Consider the following 20,013-nt stretch of genomic DNA (forward strand, 5'->3'; position numbering starts at 1 on the left):
TTTGTTTTGTTCTACTGAGCATGCGTTTGCCCCGAGAAATCTGAAGAAACAAGAAGCCGGAAGGTGATCTCTCTGTGGTGCTTGTTGTAATAACCCCTGGACCGGTGCAGTTTTCTCCTGATAGGGGTGTCAGGTATGTAAATATAATAACCTAACTTTTGGCACCCCAAGTAAATAAGCCTTTCCTTCTCCTTTAAAGGGATACTGTCATGGGAAAACATGTTTTTTTCAAAATGAATCCGTTAATAGTGCTGCTCCAGCAGAATTCTGCACTGAAATCCATTTCTCAAAAGAGCAAACAGATTTTTTTATATTCAGTTTTGAAATCTGACATGGGGCTAGACATATTGTCAATTTCCCAGCTGCCCCAGTCATGTGACTTGTGCCTGCACTTTAGGATGGAACTGCTTTAAGGCAAGCTGTTGTTTCTCCTACTCAATGTAACTGAATGTGTCTCAGTGGGACATGGGTTTTCACTATTGAGTGTTGTTCTTAGATCTACCAGGCAGCTGTTATCTTGTGTTAGGGAGCTGCTATCTGGTTACCTTCCCATTGTTCTGTTGTTTGGCTGCTGGGGGGGGGGGAGGGAGGGGGTGATATCACTCCAACTTGCAGTAAAGAGTTACTGAAGTTTATCGGAGCACTAGTCACATGACTGGGGCAGCTGGGGAACTGACAATATGTCTAGCCCCATGTCAGATTTCAAAATTGAATATAAGAAAATCTGTTAGCTCTTTTTAAAAACGGATTTCACTGCAGAATTCTGCTGGAGCAGCACTATTAACTATAAAAACATGTTTTCCCATGACAGTATCCCTTTAAGTTAGCCTTTAGTGTACTGCAGACGGGAGCAATCCTAGCAGACTAGGATATTGGGTATAACCCTTTGCTTTTAAACTGCAGAGCTAATAGAATGTTTCATTAACAGCGTTGTGCTATAGAGTCACAGTACGGTTGCTTTTACAGGGAAAAAGAAAGACAAAGATCGGAAGGAAAAAATACAGAAGGGTCACTTGAAATCCAAACAGAAAAAGAAGAAAAAGAAAAAAAGGAAATCAAAGCAGCACGGTAACTGTTAGAGAATATGGTTCTAATTGCACAGGCTTCAGTAAAAAGACATGGGGGTGTAAAGCCCTATATACAGTATATTAATCAATTGTCTTGTAGGATTGTAGGATTTTACACAAGCTGATCGAGTCTTTTGTCCATTTAATTCCCGACAGTCTATATTTTTCAGTGAGAAAACAGTTTTTTTTCCGACACCATCCGTTTTACCTCGTAGGATGAAGTCGCAGCATTCCCATCCGACCGGATTGTTGTGTCAGATGAAAAATGCTTCATGTAGTTTATGAATAAGATTTTTTATCAGCCCCATTAAATTTTGACCCATGCGACTACATCCAACTTGTCGGTTTTGTTTTGTCGATCCAACACCATCTGACAAAAACACTTGTAGAGTTTAGCCCTTAAAGGATAAGTAAAGCTTTAAAATAAGTGAATATAAAATTGATGAGGGGGTTATTCAAAGAACTTTTGCAATGTACATTCATTATTTATTTTTCTTTAATTCCAAGATATTAAGGGATACATGTGCTGTTAATATGAATGAATTTTGTTACAACAGCACCACCTGCTGGTCAGTTTCCCACCAGTCTGACCACCAAGTAGTCAAGGAAGTTGTCAGGAGAAAGAAAGAGGCTGATCTTCTTCTGCTTAGGAAACATGTGAGAAAGGTTTCTAATTTTATTCCTAAGTAGAAGAACATCAGAGCAGCCTCTTTCTTTCTCCTGACAACTTCCTTGACTACTTGGTGGTCAGACTGGTGGGAAACTGACCAGCAGGTGGCGCTGTTGTAACAAATTTCATTCATATTAACAGCACATGTATCCCTTAATATCTTGGAATTAAAGAAAAATAAATAATGATTGTACATTGGAAAAGCACTTAGAATAACCCCCTCGTCAATTTTACATTCACTTATTTTAAAGGTTTACTTATCCTTTAAAAATTAGGTTGTGGTTCTGCAGAATCTTCCATGAAAGATTCAGGGTTCTGCTGAATGCCAAAATAGTGGGTTTGTTGCATTCCTAGCAGCAACCAGTCATTCTGAATGGGTTGTCGTCAGCAAAGCCCTGGGGTGCAGGGCACAGACCAGCGTGTGACCCATGAACACAGCGCTGCACATTGGCATCGGCCTTACCTATTCCTTTACTTGCTTTTTTACATTAAAGGGATACTGTCATGGGAAAACATGTTTTTTTCACATCAGTTAATAGTGCTGCTCCAGCAGAATTCTGCACTGAAATCCATTTCTCAAAAGAGCAAACAGATTTTTTTCTATTCAATTTTGAAATCTGACATATGTCAGTTTCCCAGCTTCCCCCAGCCACGTGACTTGTGCTCTGATAAACTTCAAGTTTACTGCAAGTTGGAGTGATATCACCCCCTCCCTTTGTTTTCTAGTAGACTTAAGGTATGAAGATCCAAATTATGGAAAGATCTGTTATCTGGAAAACCCCAGGTCCTGAGCATTCTGGATAACAGGTCCCATACCTGTAAAAATGCAAATAGTTTTTTTTATTAAATTGTAGTAAGGAAGGTGTGGTTGTGACACCTACTGGTGATTTAATATACTGCACATTTTTTTGTCTTGTAAATTACATCCTTATAATCGGTGAGTTCTGATGTCATCGTTTATAAACGGTGAGTAGTGATGTCATTTCTGTCACATGACTCACTGAAACGTGTGTATTATAATAAATAAAGTACCCCAAGTTGCAAAATATGAGGATATTAGAAGTTACCTCGGAGTTCCATGACCTGTATAAAAACACTCGTACTTTTATATGGTCATGAAAATCCTCGGTAACTTATAATATCCTTATATTTTACAAAAGGGGGTACTTTATTCACTATATATTTATTTCACTATCTATATTTACAATATCATGCAGTTCTTGTATGTAATGTGCATTTCTTTTGTCCTGTAAAAGAATATTCAGATGATGAGGAGGCATTTATGAGCAGATCTTCCTCCCCAGTGACATTCTCATCCCCCCGCACTTTATCTCTCCGCAACATATTAACTGTGAAAAATCATCATTCATTTCCGTTCCCACGAGCAATCTTGTCTGTGGATCTCACTGGAGAAAGTAAGTGCTGTTCTCTATCAAGACTTCTGAAGATATTTCAAACGTTTGTTGAACCAATGTAGCAGGTCCGTTCTCCCGAGGGGGCAGATTTACTTAGCGTTTACGTTAGCGACAATTCACTAGCGTTACCACCCGCAGGGACATCGCCAATTTAATAACGGGCGCAGACGCCAATTCGCTAGTGAAAGAGACAGACGCTAGTGGTCATTCAAACTCCGTCGCAAGCAAATTTTTGCTCTGGGGAATGGACGTTTATGCGCGGATTTTACTGAACGTTACTTCTTTCGCCAGACTTGCCTTCATCAGCTCAGACCAGGTGAGGTGCATTGGAGTAGAGTCCTGCAGCGGGTTGGGTACCCGAAAACCTGCGGTACCCTGCAGATTGAGGGTAGAAGTTCTGGGTACGGGTATAGACGCGGGTCGGCGGTTCTACGGTTTTGCGGGTCGGACCGCAGGTCTTCTCAATATCGATTTTTACTCCTTTTTCTGATCACGCCTACTTCCTATGATGTAACTTCCGGTTTACAATGACAGCCCTTTCTGATTCTTGATGGTCAGCGGGTCCAGGTTGCGGATAAGGTACTTGCAGGTCGGGTAGCGGGTCCAAGTGCGTAAGAATGCGGGTTGCGGAATGCGGATACGGGTCGGGTACGGGTTCCAAAATAAGGACCCACACAGGACTCTAGATTGGAGTGCATAGATCTTCCTCAGTCTTCTGCTACTTACATCATATTCTGTGAGTGGAAAAGGCATCAAGTCGTTGGCGACTTTTCCTTTTTTCAGAGTGATGGGCTGCAAAAGTCCTTAAAAAAAAATTTTGTAACCAGTTTTCTCCAAACATTCTGTAACATATGGAACATAAACTATACAGTGGGCTCATGTGTAGGGCATTATATTAACTCTCTTGTATTTATTAAGGTTCCCTAGACTTGTATAATTAACAGTGGAAATGTAATGTATTTTCCCGCCATATGAAAATTAAGAAATGAACGCTAGAGCATCTTCGCTTTGAAATGCTCTCATTACCAAAGTAACGCTAGCAAATAGTCGCCAGCATTCCGCGCCCAGTACGAAACTCCACATGTTAGTGAATTGTTGTTGTCTGAGCGAATTTTCGCCTGGCGAAGTGTTGCAATGGGTGTGAAGAGAATGCTGGCAAATTTTTGCCGGTTTTTGCAGGTCTGTATATCTGCTGGCTTCTGCATCATTGTTTCATGGATCAGAACCAGCAATGCAGATCTTATAACCAGTCAGACAGGTACTGGCATTAATGTTATACAAATTTTTATTGTAAAATTTAAAGTAACTTAGAATTAATCACAATTTTCCTGGTACACAATCTTGCCATTGTTTCTGAACATTACACTTTGGGGGTTATTTATTAAAGTCCGAATGCCAAAAACTCGAATAATTACTGTTTTTTTATACTGTAAAATCATAAAATGCTCAAATTTTTTCAGGATTTATTATACCCCAAAGATGTTTGAAAATCAGGCACTCAGACCTGCCCAGGTTGTATATAGGTCAATGGGAGAAGTCTCGAAGATATCCTGATCTGCGCTGGGTTTCGTGCAAAAATCCAAAGATTTCATGGTTTTCGGGAAAAAATCCGAAAAATTTGTACAATTCGAATTGTTGTATGTTTTTTGTTTTTAATTTTTTTCCCGCACTGGAATTTTTAGGGAAAATGTATTGATAAATAAGGGGAAATAACCCCTGCTGATTTGGTCAAAATATTTTTCAGAAAATAATGAGATAAATTAGATTTTGATAAATAACCCCCTAGATGTGCTGTAATTGTGTGAACTTGTGGTCCAATCAGAGCACATTAAAGACTAGAGGATAAACTGTTTGCAACCGTCAATCAAATGTCTGTAGAACAGGTGAATAAAGGGTAAGTCAGAAGATAATATTATTAAAGGGGGGAATAGAAGACATCGTTGTGCCTATAAAAGATAAATCTAGGGGGACTTTATGTAAAGCTCAGTCCTTTGGTCCTAATCTAGATCTCTCTGATATGGAGTTTCTGGATGATTCTTCTACGGAAAGCCTGATTCTTAGTGGGGACGAATACAACCAGGAGTTTGATTCGGCCAATTTTGAGGAGTCGCAGGAGGAAGAGGGCGCTGGGAATGAGATTGTGCGGTGCGTCTGTGAGATGGACGAGGAGAATGGTTTCATGATTCAGGTAAGTGGGACGTCGCTCTTCAGGTTGGGTGGTGCTCCGTGGAAAACAATGTACCATCATAGAAGAGCTTCTTGAATCCTGAAAGTAGTGTTAGGAGCTGCAAATCTACAGTTAGGCCCATAAATCTTTGGACAGAGACAACTTTTTTCTAATTTTGGTTCTGTACATTATCACAAGGAATTTTAGATGAAACAACTCAGATGCAATTGAACCGCAGACTTTTAGCTTTAATTCAGTGGGTTGAACAAAAAGATTGTATAAAAATGTGAGGAACTGAAGCCTTTTTTTTAACACAATCACTTCATTTCAGGGGCTCAAAAGTAATTGGACAATTGACTCAAAGGCTATTTCATGGGCAGGTGGGTGCAATTCCTTTATGTCATTATCAAGGAAGCAGATAAACAGACAAAACCCATCCGAGAAATTGCTACAATATTAGGAGTGGCAAAATCTACAGTTTGGTACATCCGGAGAAAGAAAGAAATCCCTGAACTCAGCAACGCAAAAAGACCTGGACGTCCACAGAAGACAACAGTGGTCTCAGAATCATTTCCATGGTGAAGAGAAAGCCCTTCACAACAGCCAAACAAGTGAACAACAGTCTCCAGGAGGTAGAGTATCAATATCCAAGTCTACCATAAAGAGAAGACTGCATGAAAGTAAATACAGAGTTAGCACTGCAAGGTACAAGTCACTCATAAGCATCAACAATACAAAGGCTACATTGGACTTTGCTAAAAAAACATCTAAAAAAACATTCTTTGGACAGATGAAACCAAGATGAACCTCTAGCAGAATGATGGCAAGAAAAAAGTCTGGAGAAGGCTTGGAACAGCTGATGATCCAAAGCATAGCACATGATGGATAAAACATTTGGGAGGCAGTGTGATGGCTTGGGGCGTGCATGGCTGCCAGTGGCACTGGGACACTAGTGTTTATCCATCATGTGACACAGGACAGAAGCACAAGAATGAATTGTGAGCTCTTCAGATACACTGTCTGCTCAAATCCAGCTAAATGCACTCACATTGATTGGGAGGCGTTTCATAATGAGCCAAAACATACAGCCAAAGCAACCGAGGAGTTTATTAAAGCAAAGAAGTGGAATATTGTTGAATGGCCAAGTCAGTCACCTGATTTGTAACCAATTGAGCTGCATTTTACTTGCTGAAGACTAAACTTGGGACAGAAAGGCCCACAAACAAACAGAGCATTAAACAGGAGGAACCCCAGAATCTGGTGATGTCCATGAGTTCAACACTTCAGCCTGTCATTGCCAGCAAAGGGGTTTCAAGTATTAGAAATGAACATTTTATTTTCACTTTTTTAATTTGTCCAATTTCTTTGGAGTCCCTGAAATGAATTGATTGTGTTAAAAAAAAAGGTTTTAGTTCCTCACATTTTTATATAATCTTTCTGTTCAACCCACTGAATTAAAGCTGAAAGTCTGCGGTTCAACTGCATCTGAGTTGTTTCATTTAAAATTCATTGTGGTCATGTACAGAACCAAAATAGAAAAAAGTTGTCCGTCCAAAGATTTATGGGCCTAACTGTATATATACACGTATGGGACCTGTTATCCGGAATGCTCAGAACCCAATATTCGGACTGGGTATGCCACGGGCAACAGCCTGCCCCGCGTGTCCACAAATGTAACTTTTTACGGCGCGCAATCGCTGCCGGTGTCTGGAAGGGAGGTTAGTAAAAGGAATGCAGGGAGCGGGTCTGGGACGTCTGGGGGCCCACCAGGTTTTTTCTCGGTGTCCTGCCAGCCCAGTCCGACCCTGTCGAAACATGGGACTTTCTGGGCAAGAGATCTTCCGTAATTTGCATCTCCATAACTTAAGATCATTTACACATTAATTAAACCTAATAGTCTGGTTTTGCCTCCAATAAGGATTAATTATATCTTAGTTGGGATCAAGTACAAGTTACTGTTTTATTATTACACAGAAAAAGGAAATCGTTCTTTAAAAATGTAATTATTGGATTAAAATGGGAAACGGCCTTCCTGTAATTTGGAGCTTTCTGGATGACAGGTTTCCAGATAACAGATCCCATACCTGTATACTCATTCTGTATCCCAGATTAACATATTGTTACCTTTCCCTCATGGTTGTTTTGATGTTGACTCCATCTTTTTGCTGTAGTGTGAAGAATGTCTGTGCTGGCAGCATAGTGCCTGTATGGGGCTGTTGGAGGAGAGTATTCCGGAGCAATACTTGTGCTACATCTGCAGAGACCCCCCAGGTTAGTCTTCATCAGTCACCTGTCACCACCTCTCTTGTTAACCCCTTTCACTGAGCCCACATAGCTCTGCCACGCCCGGCTCTAGAGGAAGTGCCAGCTCTATTGGCACCACTTGATAAAACACAAACGCATTTATTTGGGAATTTGGAGCTGATTTAGAAAAACATTGGTGTTTGTTTTACCGATCTGTAACAATACATAGTGTTCAGTAATGGCATTCACGTTTTAAAGGATAAGTAAACCTTTAAAATAAGTGAATGTAAAATGGATGAGGGGGTTATTCTAAGCACTTTTGCAATGTACATTCATTATTTATTTTTCTTTAATTCCAAGATATTAAGGGATACATGTGCTGTTAATATGAATGAATTTTGTTACAACAGCGCCACCTGCTGGTCAGTTTCCCACCAGTCTGACCACTAAGTAGTCAAGGAAGTTGTCAGGAGAAAGAAAGAGGCTGATGTTGTTCGGCTTAGGAATAAAATTAGAAACCTTTCTCACATCTTTCCTAAGCAGAAGAACAAATAATTTCCTAGTAGGGGAAAACACATAAAGCAGTGCAGAAAATGATAGGCTGTTGAGCTAAAATTATCTCAAATGCTTTAAACTGGCACCTAAACCTGAAGGACATGGAAGAAAACAAAAAACGACTATTGGACTGGATAGAAGAATAACCAAAATGGCAAAGACTCAGCCAATGATCAGCTCCAGGACGATGAAAGAAGGAGTAAAGTTCCCTGTGATACTGTTACAATTAGAAGGCGACTATGTGAAGCCAAGTTATCGGCAAAGTCCCATTGGTGAAAAAAAGACTTGTGCTGAAGAGCTTACAATTTGCCAAAGCAAACAATGACTGGCCTAAAGAGAAATGGCACAACATTTTGTGGACTGATGAAACAAGATTGTTCTTTTTGGGTCTAGGGGCCACAGACAGTTTGTCAGACGAGCCCCAAACACTGAATTGAAGTCACAGTACAGAGTGAAGCCGGGGGCACAAGCATCATGATATGGGGATTTGGAACAGTCTGATATTCCCTTTTCTTCACTTTCTGTAAAGGAATAACACATATATGATCATATATATGATGTTTCTTCATGTTTTGATTTGGAATAGAATGTGCAGTGTTCCCAATGCATTCCGATTAGAAGAAAAGAGGTTCCGCATAAATATTGGGAAGGGGTTTGTTACAGTGAGAGCTGTGAAGATGTGGAATTGTCTCCCTGAATCAGTGGTACAGGCTGATACATTAGATAGGTTGCATGGTCAGGCCCGGATTTGTTGCAAGGCCGCATAGGCCCGGGCCTAGGGCGGCAAAAAAATATTGGCGGCATGCCGCCCAGCTGCATTATGGGGACGTGTGCGTCCCCATTCAAATACAGCAGCTGCGCCGGCGTTTCTTCGCCGGCGTGCTGGGAAGGGGAGGTGAGCGCTAGGACCACGCGGCTGCCTGGTCGGACCGCGCGGCCTAGGGGCGCCCGTCATTGAAATCCGGCGCTGTGGATGGTGTTTAGCAAGTGAAGGAATACAGGGATATGGGAGATAGCTCATAGTACAAGTTGATCCAGGGACTGGTCCCATTGCCATTTTGGAGTCAGGAAGGAATTTTTCCCCCTCTGAGGCAAATTGGAGAGGCTTCAGATGGGTTTTTGTCTTCCTCTGGATCAACTGGCAGATAGGTAGGTTATATATAAATATATATGTAGAGGTTATCAGCACTCACCATTCATATGATCAATTACTGGGTGCTAACCAATCAATAATTATTACAGTCCACGAAAGCACTCACAGCAGACGCCATCTAGCGTGTATCAAAAGATTATTTATTGGTGCATGGTGTATCAACGTGTTTCGGCTCACCTGGAGCCGTCGTCAGGATCCTGAAGTACTATATATATATATATATATATAGTACTTCTGAAGGTACCCGCACTCTTACTCCTTAGTCCGTTCGTGGGTGCTTGGTCAAATAATGCATGTATTTTTCAAGATGGACCCGCACTCCAAGTATTTTCAATTAAGTAGCTTTATTTACAACATCAGTTGTGTATCCAACATTTCAACCCTCGTTGGGGCCTGATACATGAGTGATGTTGTAAATAAACTACTTAATTGAAAGTGGAGTGCTGGTCCATCTTGAAATATATATATATATATAATACACAAAAGCCATGAATATCCTGTAAATTATATCCTTATAAACGGTGAGTTCTGATGTCATCAGTTATAAACGGTGAGTTCTGATGTCATTTCTGTCACATGACTCATTGAAATTTGTGTATTATAATAAATAAAGTACCCCCAGTTGTAAAATATGAGGATATTAGAAGTTACCTCGGAGTTCCATGACCTGTATAAAAACACTCGGCCTTCGGCCTCGTGTTTTTATATGGTCATGAAACTCCTCGGTAACTTATAATATCCCTATATTTTACAAAAGGGGGTACTTTATTCACTATATATACATACACACATATATATGTGTTAAAAATGCTGTGCTGCTTGTGCTCTGGAACAGTTATTTCCTCGGTGCCTCCTAGAGTAAAGCAGTGGACAAAAGCAGTTTTTTATCCAGTGCAACACCCCTCAGGGTTCAAGTTAAATAGGAAATAAGGGACATACTCTTGTGCCCATTAGTGCTCTGTCACTTGTTCCCCGGGGGGAATAGTAAATCCCAATGATTGTTATGTGTAAGAATTCCACTTCATTGCTTTCAACTCTCTGATTTTCTCTTAACTCCCACAGGTCAGAGGTGGAGTGCGAAATACCGATACGACAGAGACTGGTTCAATAAAGGCCACCTATGCGGCTTGTCTTTTGTAAGCGAGAACTATTCCTACCTGAATGCTAAAAAGATCGTCTCCACTCACCACTTACTGGCCGACATCTTCAGTGTAACGGAGATCATGTACGGGCTGCCGCTCAAGTTTGCCATATTGAAGTAAGAGCCGCTGCTTAACTCAAGGGAGCGGTTCCGCTTGCTGTTTTATTCTGCTTTGATGTGTTTGTGGGGGCGGGGGGTTCCCATGTAAAGGGGGAATATTCCAAAAATGTCAAAGTAGAATTTTAAGGTCCGTTCTATTTACTTTGGCTGATTAAGAAAATACACAATGAGGAAATAACTGGTTTCCATTTGTACTTGTGGTGTTTGAGTACAGCCCAACTCCTCTCCTTGATCATAGCAATGGTTCATGCATTGTAGATCCTGATGCAGCAGCTGTGGGTGGATCTATTTTCTGTGCCGATATTCCCAAAATATATCCCTGAGCACAAAGCCTCAAGACAGGTTTGGGAATCTGTGGTACAAGATGACATTTGAACTGCATCATCAACTGTCAATTGTTGGTCTTGCCATATTGATGTTGAGACTACAATATAGATTGCCTCTTTTTTCTTACTGTATATACAAAAGAAATATTTTTTTTCACTTAATTAGCGCCTATACATTAGGGGTACTTCATACTGAAATAAGAAACTTTCTAAATACAATCAATTAAATATTCTGTATTTTTTTCTGAAATAATGACGTTTATGTTCACTATTCCTCTCTCAGCATCTGTTTCTCTTCATTCTGTCTTCATGCAGCAGTTGGGTGTCAGATAGTCACTGACAGTTAGATCCAATATATCTTATAGGGGGGGCTCCTTTTGCCTAGAAGATGTATTAGAGCTCACTCTATTAAACTCACCAGACATCATGTCTCTCTACATGCAGGATTTGTGCAAAAGGCAGTTATTTTGTTAGATTTTGTTTGTACATCTGCACACAGTCAGGTTATTATATTATAAAAACAGTACACATTTTTTAATTAAAGTATATTGGAGATAGGTGTTCTTCTGCTTAGGGAAGAGTTGAGAAAGTTCTCTAATTTTATTCCTAAGCAGAAGAACATCAGCCTCTTTCTTTCTCCTGACAACTTCCTTGACTACTTGCTGGTCAGACTGGTGGGAAACTGACCAGCAGGTGGCGCTGTTGTAACAAAATTCATTCATATTAACAGTACATGTATCACTTAATATCTTGGAATTAAAAGAAAATAAATAATGAATGTGAATTGCAAAAGTGCTTAGAATAGCCCCCTCATCAATTTTACATTCACTTATTTTAAAGGTTTACTTATCCTTTAATGATTATTTACAAGTGTCTCTATTTTGCAGAGTAGAGTCATTCCTTACTGAGATCACTTCTCTGTATTTAAATAAAGTTAAGTTTGTCTGCCACATCCCAGCATGCAACTAATATAGAGCTGAGCTTTGAGTACAGTCATGGAGCTGGATATACACACCTTGATGTATTTCCCTCTAATAATAATAATAATACATGATACCTGGGTATTTTCCTGTGTATTGACATGGATACACTCTATTTGTCATGAGGTGCAACCCTTCTGTCTCTCCTTACCTGGACTGTCACTAAATCGTTTTTCTGCCTATAAGTAACAAAGAACACCCGGACCTGCGACTGTGGGCGTGTCCCGGGAAGCAGAAGGAGGGCGGAGACGCCAATGAGAAAAGAACGTTTTGCATTAACCAATCGGACAGAACATGTGGGCAAAACCACACAGGGTCCCCCAGTCGGCTTTGTAAATCAGAAGACACATATATATCCAACAAGCACAGTTATCAGAGGCCTCCAAACGGTGACCCCAACTTCAATTCATCCAGTGAACCCCCCTGCTGCAATAATGAGACAGGAACATTCCTTGCCACTGGAAAAAGGGAAATTCTGGGCGACACAAAAACATGTTCTTTAAAGACAGAGAAGAAGAACGAACAGGTGATGGGCATCATCCTGACCACTTCTTGTAAATTCATTATTGAACAAGCTTGTACAGGCATGGGATCTGTTATACGGAAACCCAGAAAGCTCCAAATTATGGAAAGAGGCTACTCTGATGTTCTTCTGCTTAGGAAAGTTTTGAGAAAGGTTTCTATTTTTTTTTACTAAGCAGAAGAACATCAGAGCAGCCTCTTTCTTTCTCCTGACAACTTCCTTGACTACTTGGTGGTCAGACTGGTGGGAAACTGACCAGCAGGTGGCGCCGTTGTAACAAAATTCATTCATATTAACAGTAGATGTATCCCTTAATATCTTGGAATTAAAGAAAAATAAATAATGAATGTACATTGCAAAAGTGCTTAGAATAGCCCCCTCATCCATTTTACATTCACCTATTTTAAAGGTTTACTTATCGTTTAATGTATTTATTATTAGCTCTGCTGTCTTCAGGCTTCCTGATGTGCCATGGTTAGTGGAGCTTTGGATAATACATATTCATTAACCACAGTGCAGCCGGTGCCCTGACTATAATATTTATCTATCCAGCTCCCAGTCCTTCTCATGCCCTGGTGTTTTTTCCTTATTCAGAATGAGGTGGAAGAGAATAAAGTGGCTCAGGAGAGGAGAGGAACGGAGGAGCAAGTGGACTCACATCTTCAGTGGCAGCTGAACCTCTTGGCTCACATAGAGAATGTGCAGAATGAAGTCAGCAGCAGAATGGACCTCATAGAGAAGGAGGTGGATGGTAAGTCTCATATACTGCAAATAAACCTTAAAGTGGACCCGTCACCCAGATATAAAAAGCTGTATAATAAAAGTCCTTTTCAAATTAAAAATGAAAAGCAAATTCATTTTTTATTAAAGCATTCATAGCTGTTGTAAACTCATTTAAAAATCTCAGCTGTCAATCAAATATTGTCTGCCCCTCCTCTATGCCTTAGGCAATTACTTTCACTTTCCATTCAGCACTTCCTACATGTCACTGCTCTCCCCACATTCCCCCGTTCTCTTCACCATTTAATTGTGTAGCCAGGACATGGGGATGGACATCAGGTCCCTCATTCTGGTGCACAAACAAGATTCTGAGATGATACAAGACTTGTCCACAAAATGGCTCCTGCCTGCTTGTTATAATTATGAATTCCCAGACAGATGGAAACAAGATTCTAATAATTTAAAAGTAATTAAAGTTCATTTGCTTGACTAATGTTATAAAATAGGATTTGGAATATTTTCTTTGGGTGACAGGTCCCCTTTAAGTCAGTAGCTAATAATGTAAGTGCTGCTGCTCCAGTTGAAGCAGGGGAACCCAGAAGCTAACCCCCCACCTCCGGACCAGTCAGTAGCTCCAGGATTCCCTTAGTGGCCTACATCAATATGCACAGCACACTTGTATCTAAAGTTCTAACATACTCCACAGCGCTGTCAGTGGTGTAACTAGAGTCCGCTGGGCCCCTCCCATCCTCCCACCCACTTCCTCCCCTGCCTCTGCCCCACCCATGTCCTGCCCCGGCCCTGCCCCGGCCCTGCCCACTCGACTTGCTTTCCCCTTGCTCGCCAGGTGGCCATACACTTGTAGATAAAAACTGCCGACAGACCGAGTTGGCAGCTTATTGGCCCATGTATGGGGACCTCCAAACGGCTTCCCCGATCAATATCTGGCCAAAAGTTGGGCAGATGTTGATCCGACAGGGCTAAAAATCCAGTCTGATCCTGAGCCGAATCTGTTTGTTGATGTGGTCCCGCAATCAAACCACCTGTAATTCTTTCATTATGATCTGACCGTTAGGCCCTAGGGCCCACGATCGGATCAGCCCAATATCATCAACCTCAAAGTGGGCATATCGGGGAGAGATCTGTTTGTTTGGTGAAATCCCAAACAAGCCGATCTATATGTGTATGGCCACCTTTAAAGGAGAATTCAACCTGTAATATAAAAAAAACCCTCCCCCCTACCCTGGGTAGATCCCCCTCCCTCCTCAACCCCCCAGCCTACCTACCCCCCGGGCAAATGCCCCTCATTTTTTACTCACCCCTCCGTGCAGATTCTGGCCTCGGAGTTCATGGCTGCCATCTTCTTTCTTTGGGGTTTTTCGGATAGTTTCGTTGCATGCGCAGCTGGAGAAAATTTCCGGTCCCGAACAACTGCGCATGTGCCGGAAGTCACAAACATTTTCCAAAAAATTTCGGACATTTTCGTGACTTTCGGTGCATGCGCAGTGGTTCGGGACCGTAAATTTTCTCCAGCTGCGCATGTGCCGAAACTTCAGAAAAAGACAGAAGAAAGAAGACAGTGACCGTGAACTCCAAGGCCAGAATCTGCACCAGTGGCAGAACTAACGGGGCGCATATTCCCAGCCAGTTCCGGGTGTACGGAGGGGGGCGGGGGGCCCGGCTGCGCATCCTGCGCCAGGGCCCGCCCCCCTCTAATTACGTTTCTGATCTGCACGGAGGGGTGAGTAAACAATGAGGGGCATTTGCCTGGTGGGGGCAGGTAAGCTGGGGGGAGGAGAGAGGGGGGTCTACCCTGGGTAGGGGGGAGAGTTTTTTTGAATTCTCCTTTAAGAGAGCAGCTGGGGAGGAGTTTTTTTTTATTCACTATAGAGGAAGCAGACCCCACAATCTGGCCTCCCTGTGACTGCGGGTTCTGCTTTCTCTATAGTTACACCACTGAGTGGTGCAGGAGGTAAAGGGGGTTTACAATCTAAAAGGAGGGTTCGGTACAAGTATAATCCACCCTTTGTTTCTCATTCCAAGTCCTAGAGAGCTGGTTGGACTTCACTGGGGAGCTGGAGCCGCCGGATCCGCTCGGGAGATTGCAGCAGTTAAAGAGACGCATGAAGCAGCTTCTTATGGACATGGGCAAAGTGCAGCTAATCGCCACCGTCTGCTCCGTATGACGATAGAAAAAGCAGCAGGAGGCGGTCTGTGCCGAACTCTTTTGCTATTTAGGATACAAAAAAGAAAAAAAAATTTTTTATGAAACAAATATATATATATATATTATTAGTATTGATCCTTTGAGAGGATTATTAATACATCCTTTTTAACCCGGCAAAGGGATAAGCAGTTAGTTGAGAGATGGAAGGCGTGGCGCAAGGAGTGGCAGTGCCACGGAAGAGAACACTTGTAGCTCCATTAACAAGATGGCGGATGATCATTGTGTCCCCGGTGTATTTTAGCATTTAATTTTGGTCTCTTCTTCACACAAACTTCAGATTGGAATCCAACATGCAGATTCTCATTAAAGCAGCACTGAATATTCAAGGCTCCATCTGCGGTCCCTCCAGCCGTTGTTATACAACTCCCAGCATCCTCCAGCAGCTGGAGGGAGGATGTGTCTGATATACAGCAGGAATATCTGTGTGTGCTAATTGCTTTGCTAAAGTTGGCTCCATCCTCTTAGTCATTAGCAAGGCTGAAATTGAGATCAGTCCAGGCTTTATGGAACTGCTGCAATACTTACAAATGGATTCTGGATTTTAGCACTTTATAGATCTTTCAGTAGTATAGAGGCTTGAGCTCAGGGTGAGATGAATAAAAGGGGGGTGATATGACTTCCAGTATACCACATCAACCAATCAGGCAGCTGGTGGTGTCCATCTTTGCCAATCCAGCGTAATTAATGTCTCCGATAGAAATGCACCAAATCCATATCACCACAACCGAACCAAATCTGAACCCCGTTTTACATATTCAAAGTCACATGACTTAGAGGGTTCAGATTTGATTTGGCTGAACAGCAAGAATGGATTTGGATCATCCCCACATTGCAGTAAGGCACCAAGTCATTCATTCTGTGCCGACCATCTGCTTTTCTTTAATCATCAATTTTTATTATGGGTTCAAACAAAAAGTCCCGCCTTCTCACTGTGGATTATTGTGATTTATAATCATTCCGGGATCCGTAACATCTGAAAAATGATGAAAGGATAAGAAAAGTGCAGTTTAATGGAAGGTCCAGGTTGTCGGGCACAAGCCCAGTGAATGTAGGCGCATCCCTTGGGTCCTGGGCCAGTGCTACCTTTGATGAAAACACCTAGGATACTTTTCCTTTAAATGATGCCCCACCATCTTCAGGATCCATTGGGGCTGTTCACATGCTCAGTATAGTAAAGTGTCCACTATTGTGACTGGCCTGGACAACCCCAAGGGATACCTTCAAGATGCCTGTGCTTGTAGAGAAAGAACTTTGGGCTGATGCAATTTGTTAGCAAAGAGCAGGTTTCTGTGTGGTGTAAATGGTCCCCTTATGGGGGCCATTTACTACAGTTTGAGAACTCATGTTTCACATTATAGTTCCAGGATCCTCTATGATGTAAATGGTATGAAACCCCCTAGGGTGGTAAGGTCCTACCTATGTTTCAGGCCATAGTCCCAGGTTCCTCTTTGGTGTAAATGGTATGAAACTCCTTAGGATGACTATGTACTACAGTTTGAGAACCTATGTTTCAGATCATAGTCCCAGGATCCTCTGTGATGTAAATGGTATGAGATCCCCTAGGGTGGTCAGGTCCTACCTATGTTTCCTCTTTGGTGTAAATGGTATGAAACTCCTTAGGATGGCCATGTACTACAGTTTGAGAACCTATGTTTCAGATCATAGTCCCAGGATCCTCTGTGATGTAAATGGTATGAGAACCCCTAGGGTGGTCAGGTCCTACAATTTGAGAACCTATGTTTCAGGCCATAATCCCAGGTTCCTCTATTATGTAAATGGTATTAGACCTGGTAGGGTGGTCAGGTCCTACAATTTGAGAACCTATGTTTCAGGCTTTAGTCCCAGGATCCTCTAATGTATGAGACCCTTAGGATGGCCATGTACTGCAGTTTGAGAATTTATGTTTCAGACCATATTCCCAGGATCCTCTATTATGTAAATGGTATGAGACCTGGTAGGGTGGTCAGGTCCTACAATTTGAGAACCAATGTTTCAGGCTTTAGCCCCAGGATCCTCTAATGTATGGGAGCCTTAGGATGGTCATGTACTGCAGTTTGAGAATTTATGTTTCAGACCATATTCCCAGGATCCTCTGTGATGTAAATGGTATGAGACACCCTAGGGTGGTCAGGTCCTACAATCTGAGAACCTATGTTTCAGGCTTTAGTCCCAGGATCCTCTAATGTATGGGAGCCTTAGGATGGACATGTACTACAGTTTGAGAATTTATGTTTCATTTTATAGTCCCAGGATCCTCTATGATGTAAATGGTATGAGATCCCCTAGGGTGGTCAGGTCCTACAATTTGAGAACCTATGTTTCAGGCCATAGTCCCAGGTTCCTCTATTATGTAAATGGTATGAGACCTGGTAGGGTGGTCAGGTCCTACAATTTGAGAACCTATGTTTCAGGCTTTAGTCCCAGGATCCTCTAATGTATGAGACCCTTAGGATGGCCATGTACTGCAGTTTGAGAATTTATGTTTCAGACCATATTCCCAGGATCCTCTGTGATGTAAATGGTATGAGACGCCCTAGGGTGGTCAGGTCCTACAATTTGAGAACCTATGTTTCAGGCTTTAGTCCCAGGATCCTCTAATGTATGGGAGCCTTAGGATGGTCATGTACTGCAGTTTGAGAATTTATGTTTCAGACCATATTCCCAGGATCCTCTGTGATGTAAATGGTATGAGACACCCTAGGGTGGTCAGGTCCTACAATTTGAGAACCTATGTTTCAGGCTTTAGTCCCAGGATCCTCTAATGTATGGGAGCCTTAGGATGGTCATGTACTACAGTTTGAGAATTTATGTTTCATTTTATAGTCCCAGGATCCTCTATGATGTAAATGGTATGAGACCCCCTAGGGTGGTCAGGTCCTACAATTTGAGAACCAATGTTTCAGGCCATAGTCCCAGGTTCCTCTTTGGTGTAAATGGTATGAGACCCTTAGGATGGCCATGTACTACAGTTTGAGAATTTATGTTTGACCATATTCCCAGGATCCTCTGTGATGTAAATGGTATGAGACACCCTAGGGTGGCCAGGTTCTACAGATTCAGGAGCTATGTTTCAGGCCATAGTCCCAGGTTCCTCTTTGGTGTAGAACTTAGCACTTGAAATACTGTCACATCATGATGGAGACCTGAGTCTCTAGAAATGGATATATTTTTCCTTACTGCTCATCAGTACTAAACAGAGAGACATAGATATTCATTTGTGGAGGTGCAGATCCCCATCATGATGTGCTGAGTTCTACCGGAGTGTCTCTAACTGGTGGACACAATGCTGTTTTAATGATCATTTTTAGACCTACCGTATATACTCGAGTATAAGCCGAGTTTATCAGCCCCCAAAATATGCTGAAAAACTCTACCTCGGCTTATACTCGGGCCAAGCGCAAAAATAATCGCCGGCGTCTAAGAATAGTCGCTGGCGCCTAAGAATAGTCGCCAGTGTCCAAGAATAGTCGCCGGCGTCCAAGAATAGTCTCCAAGAATATTCTCCGGCGTCCAAGAATGGTCGCCGGCATCCAAAACCGAGACGCCGGCACCTCCGATGGGAGCAGAAACCCTCAATTTTTTGATTGAAACTTACCAGAAGCTGCTGCATTTCTCACCCTCGTCTTATACTCGAGTCAATAAGCTTTTCCAGTTTTTGGAGGTAAAATTAGGTACCTCGGCTTATACTCGGGACGGCTTATACTCGAGTATATACGGTATTTTATGCCAACATTTTTAAATAAATGTGCCAAAATGACTACTACAGGGAACAGGACGATCCCATTACAGTGGTGCTGGCGGTCCCGGGAGCTGGTTGATCTAGAGATACTTTATATGCATTGTAACCCTATATTTTTGCAGTGTTCTGAATAAATCTGTATATATTTTATTATTTTTTATATAACTGTAATTCAACGCTGGCTTATTTTGTTTTTTCTTGTGTGCGCCCATCCTCAGCGGGCATGAGGAAATGACAGCGAATGGTCATGTCTGAGCGCCACGCAACCACTAAAATAACTATATGGAAGATATGTGTTTTATTGCAGTTCTTTAGAGGTCCCCCTGATCCTACTTTTGTCAGAGTTTAGTCTGTACTGAAATCCTCACAAACCAAAGGCTAAAGGGAAGAGTTTGCCATTTATAAATATTGTATCTGACAATTGTGCAAAGGAAAAGATTCAATAAAAAAAAAAAGCTTCTCTAAATCCCAGTGGAATGGAGTGTTTATTCCACGTGTGTGCCGTGTGTAAATGAGCTGTATGCAGGTTTGAACTGGGAAAAAACTGGCAGCCCCCCGACCCAAACCCACTCCCCGGCTCAAACTATTTGAGCTGCCTGTGGCCCCGATAGAGACTGCAAGAGGCTGGCTGGAGGAGGTGCAGCTTGAGCAGGGGGCCCCTGGAGGCAAAGGGGGACTTGCAACTGGGGGTGTGCATGCTTTTGAGGCAGCAGTCCTGGTGTGGCCTGGACCCCGACCGACACTTGCTGTATGGAAGGGTTCTCATTATATCACATTTGTGCAGGCCAATCCAAAACCAGTGGATTTACCCACAGGTCAGCAGGATTGGGCCACAAAATGGGCTGTTACTTTGGGTGTGGGCTGGCCCAGGTTGTCATTGGCCAGCTGCAGTATGGCGGCTGGGCTCTATTCTCACCATAGGCGGGATACTGTTTCTGGAGCCTGCCCCTTCTGACATCAGCTCTG

At 42.3% G+C, this 20,013-nt stretch overlaps 1 protein-coding gene across 4 annotated transcripts in view; it reads left to right on the top strand.

Annotated features, from left to right (window-relative positions):
* phf20l1.S (PHD finger protein 20 like 1 S homeolog) overlaps positions 1 to 18,702 on the top strand; it is a 76,692-nt gene extending 57,990 nt beyond the window's left edge. For 2 of the 4 annotated variants that reach the window (XM_018223975.2, XM_018223976.2), the window contains 8 exons: positions 967 to 1,068; positions 2,994 to 3,152; positions 5,159 to 5,340; positions 7,491 to 7,590; positions 10,334 to 10,529; positions 12,025 to 12,364; positions 12,956 to 13,112; positions 15,125 to 18,701. In XM_018223975.2, coding sequence (XP_018079464.1) covers positions 967 to 1,068; positions 2,994 to 3,152; positions 5,159 to 5,340; positions 7,491 to 7,590; positions 10,334 to 10,529; positions 12,025 to 12,364; positions 12,956 to 13,112; positions 15,125 to 15,267 — 1,379 coding nt within the window. In that variant the 3' untranslated portion in view covers positions 15,268 to 18,701. Of the gene's footprint in view, positions 1 to 966; positions 1,069 to 2,993; positions 3,153 to 5,158; positions 5,341 to 7,490; positions 7,591 to 10,333; positions 10,530 to 12,024; positions 12,365 to 12,955; positions 13,113 to 15,124 lie in introns of all 4 variants that reach the window. The other 2 variants (XR_005962328.1, XM_018223977.2) reach the window with 2 other exon arrangements.
* Positions 18,703 to 20,013: the final 1,311 nt, after the last annotated feature.

The sequence above is a fragment of the Xenopus laevis genome, chromosome 6S, assembly GCF_017654675.1.
Source record: "Xenopus laevis strain J_2021 chromosome 6S, Xenopus_laevis_v10.1, whole genome shotgun sequence".
In the NCBI taxonomy this organism is placed as follows: domain Eukaryota; kingdom Metazoa; phylum Chordata; class Amphibia; order Anura; family Pipidae; genus Xenopus; species Xenopus laevis.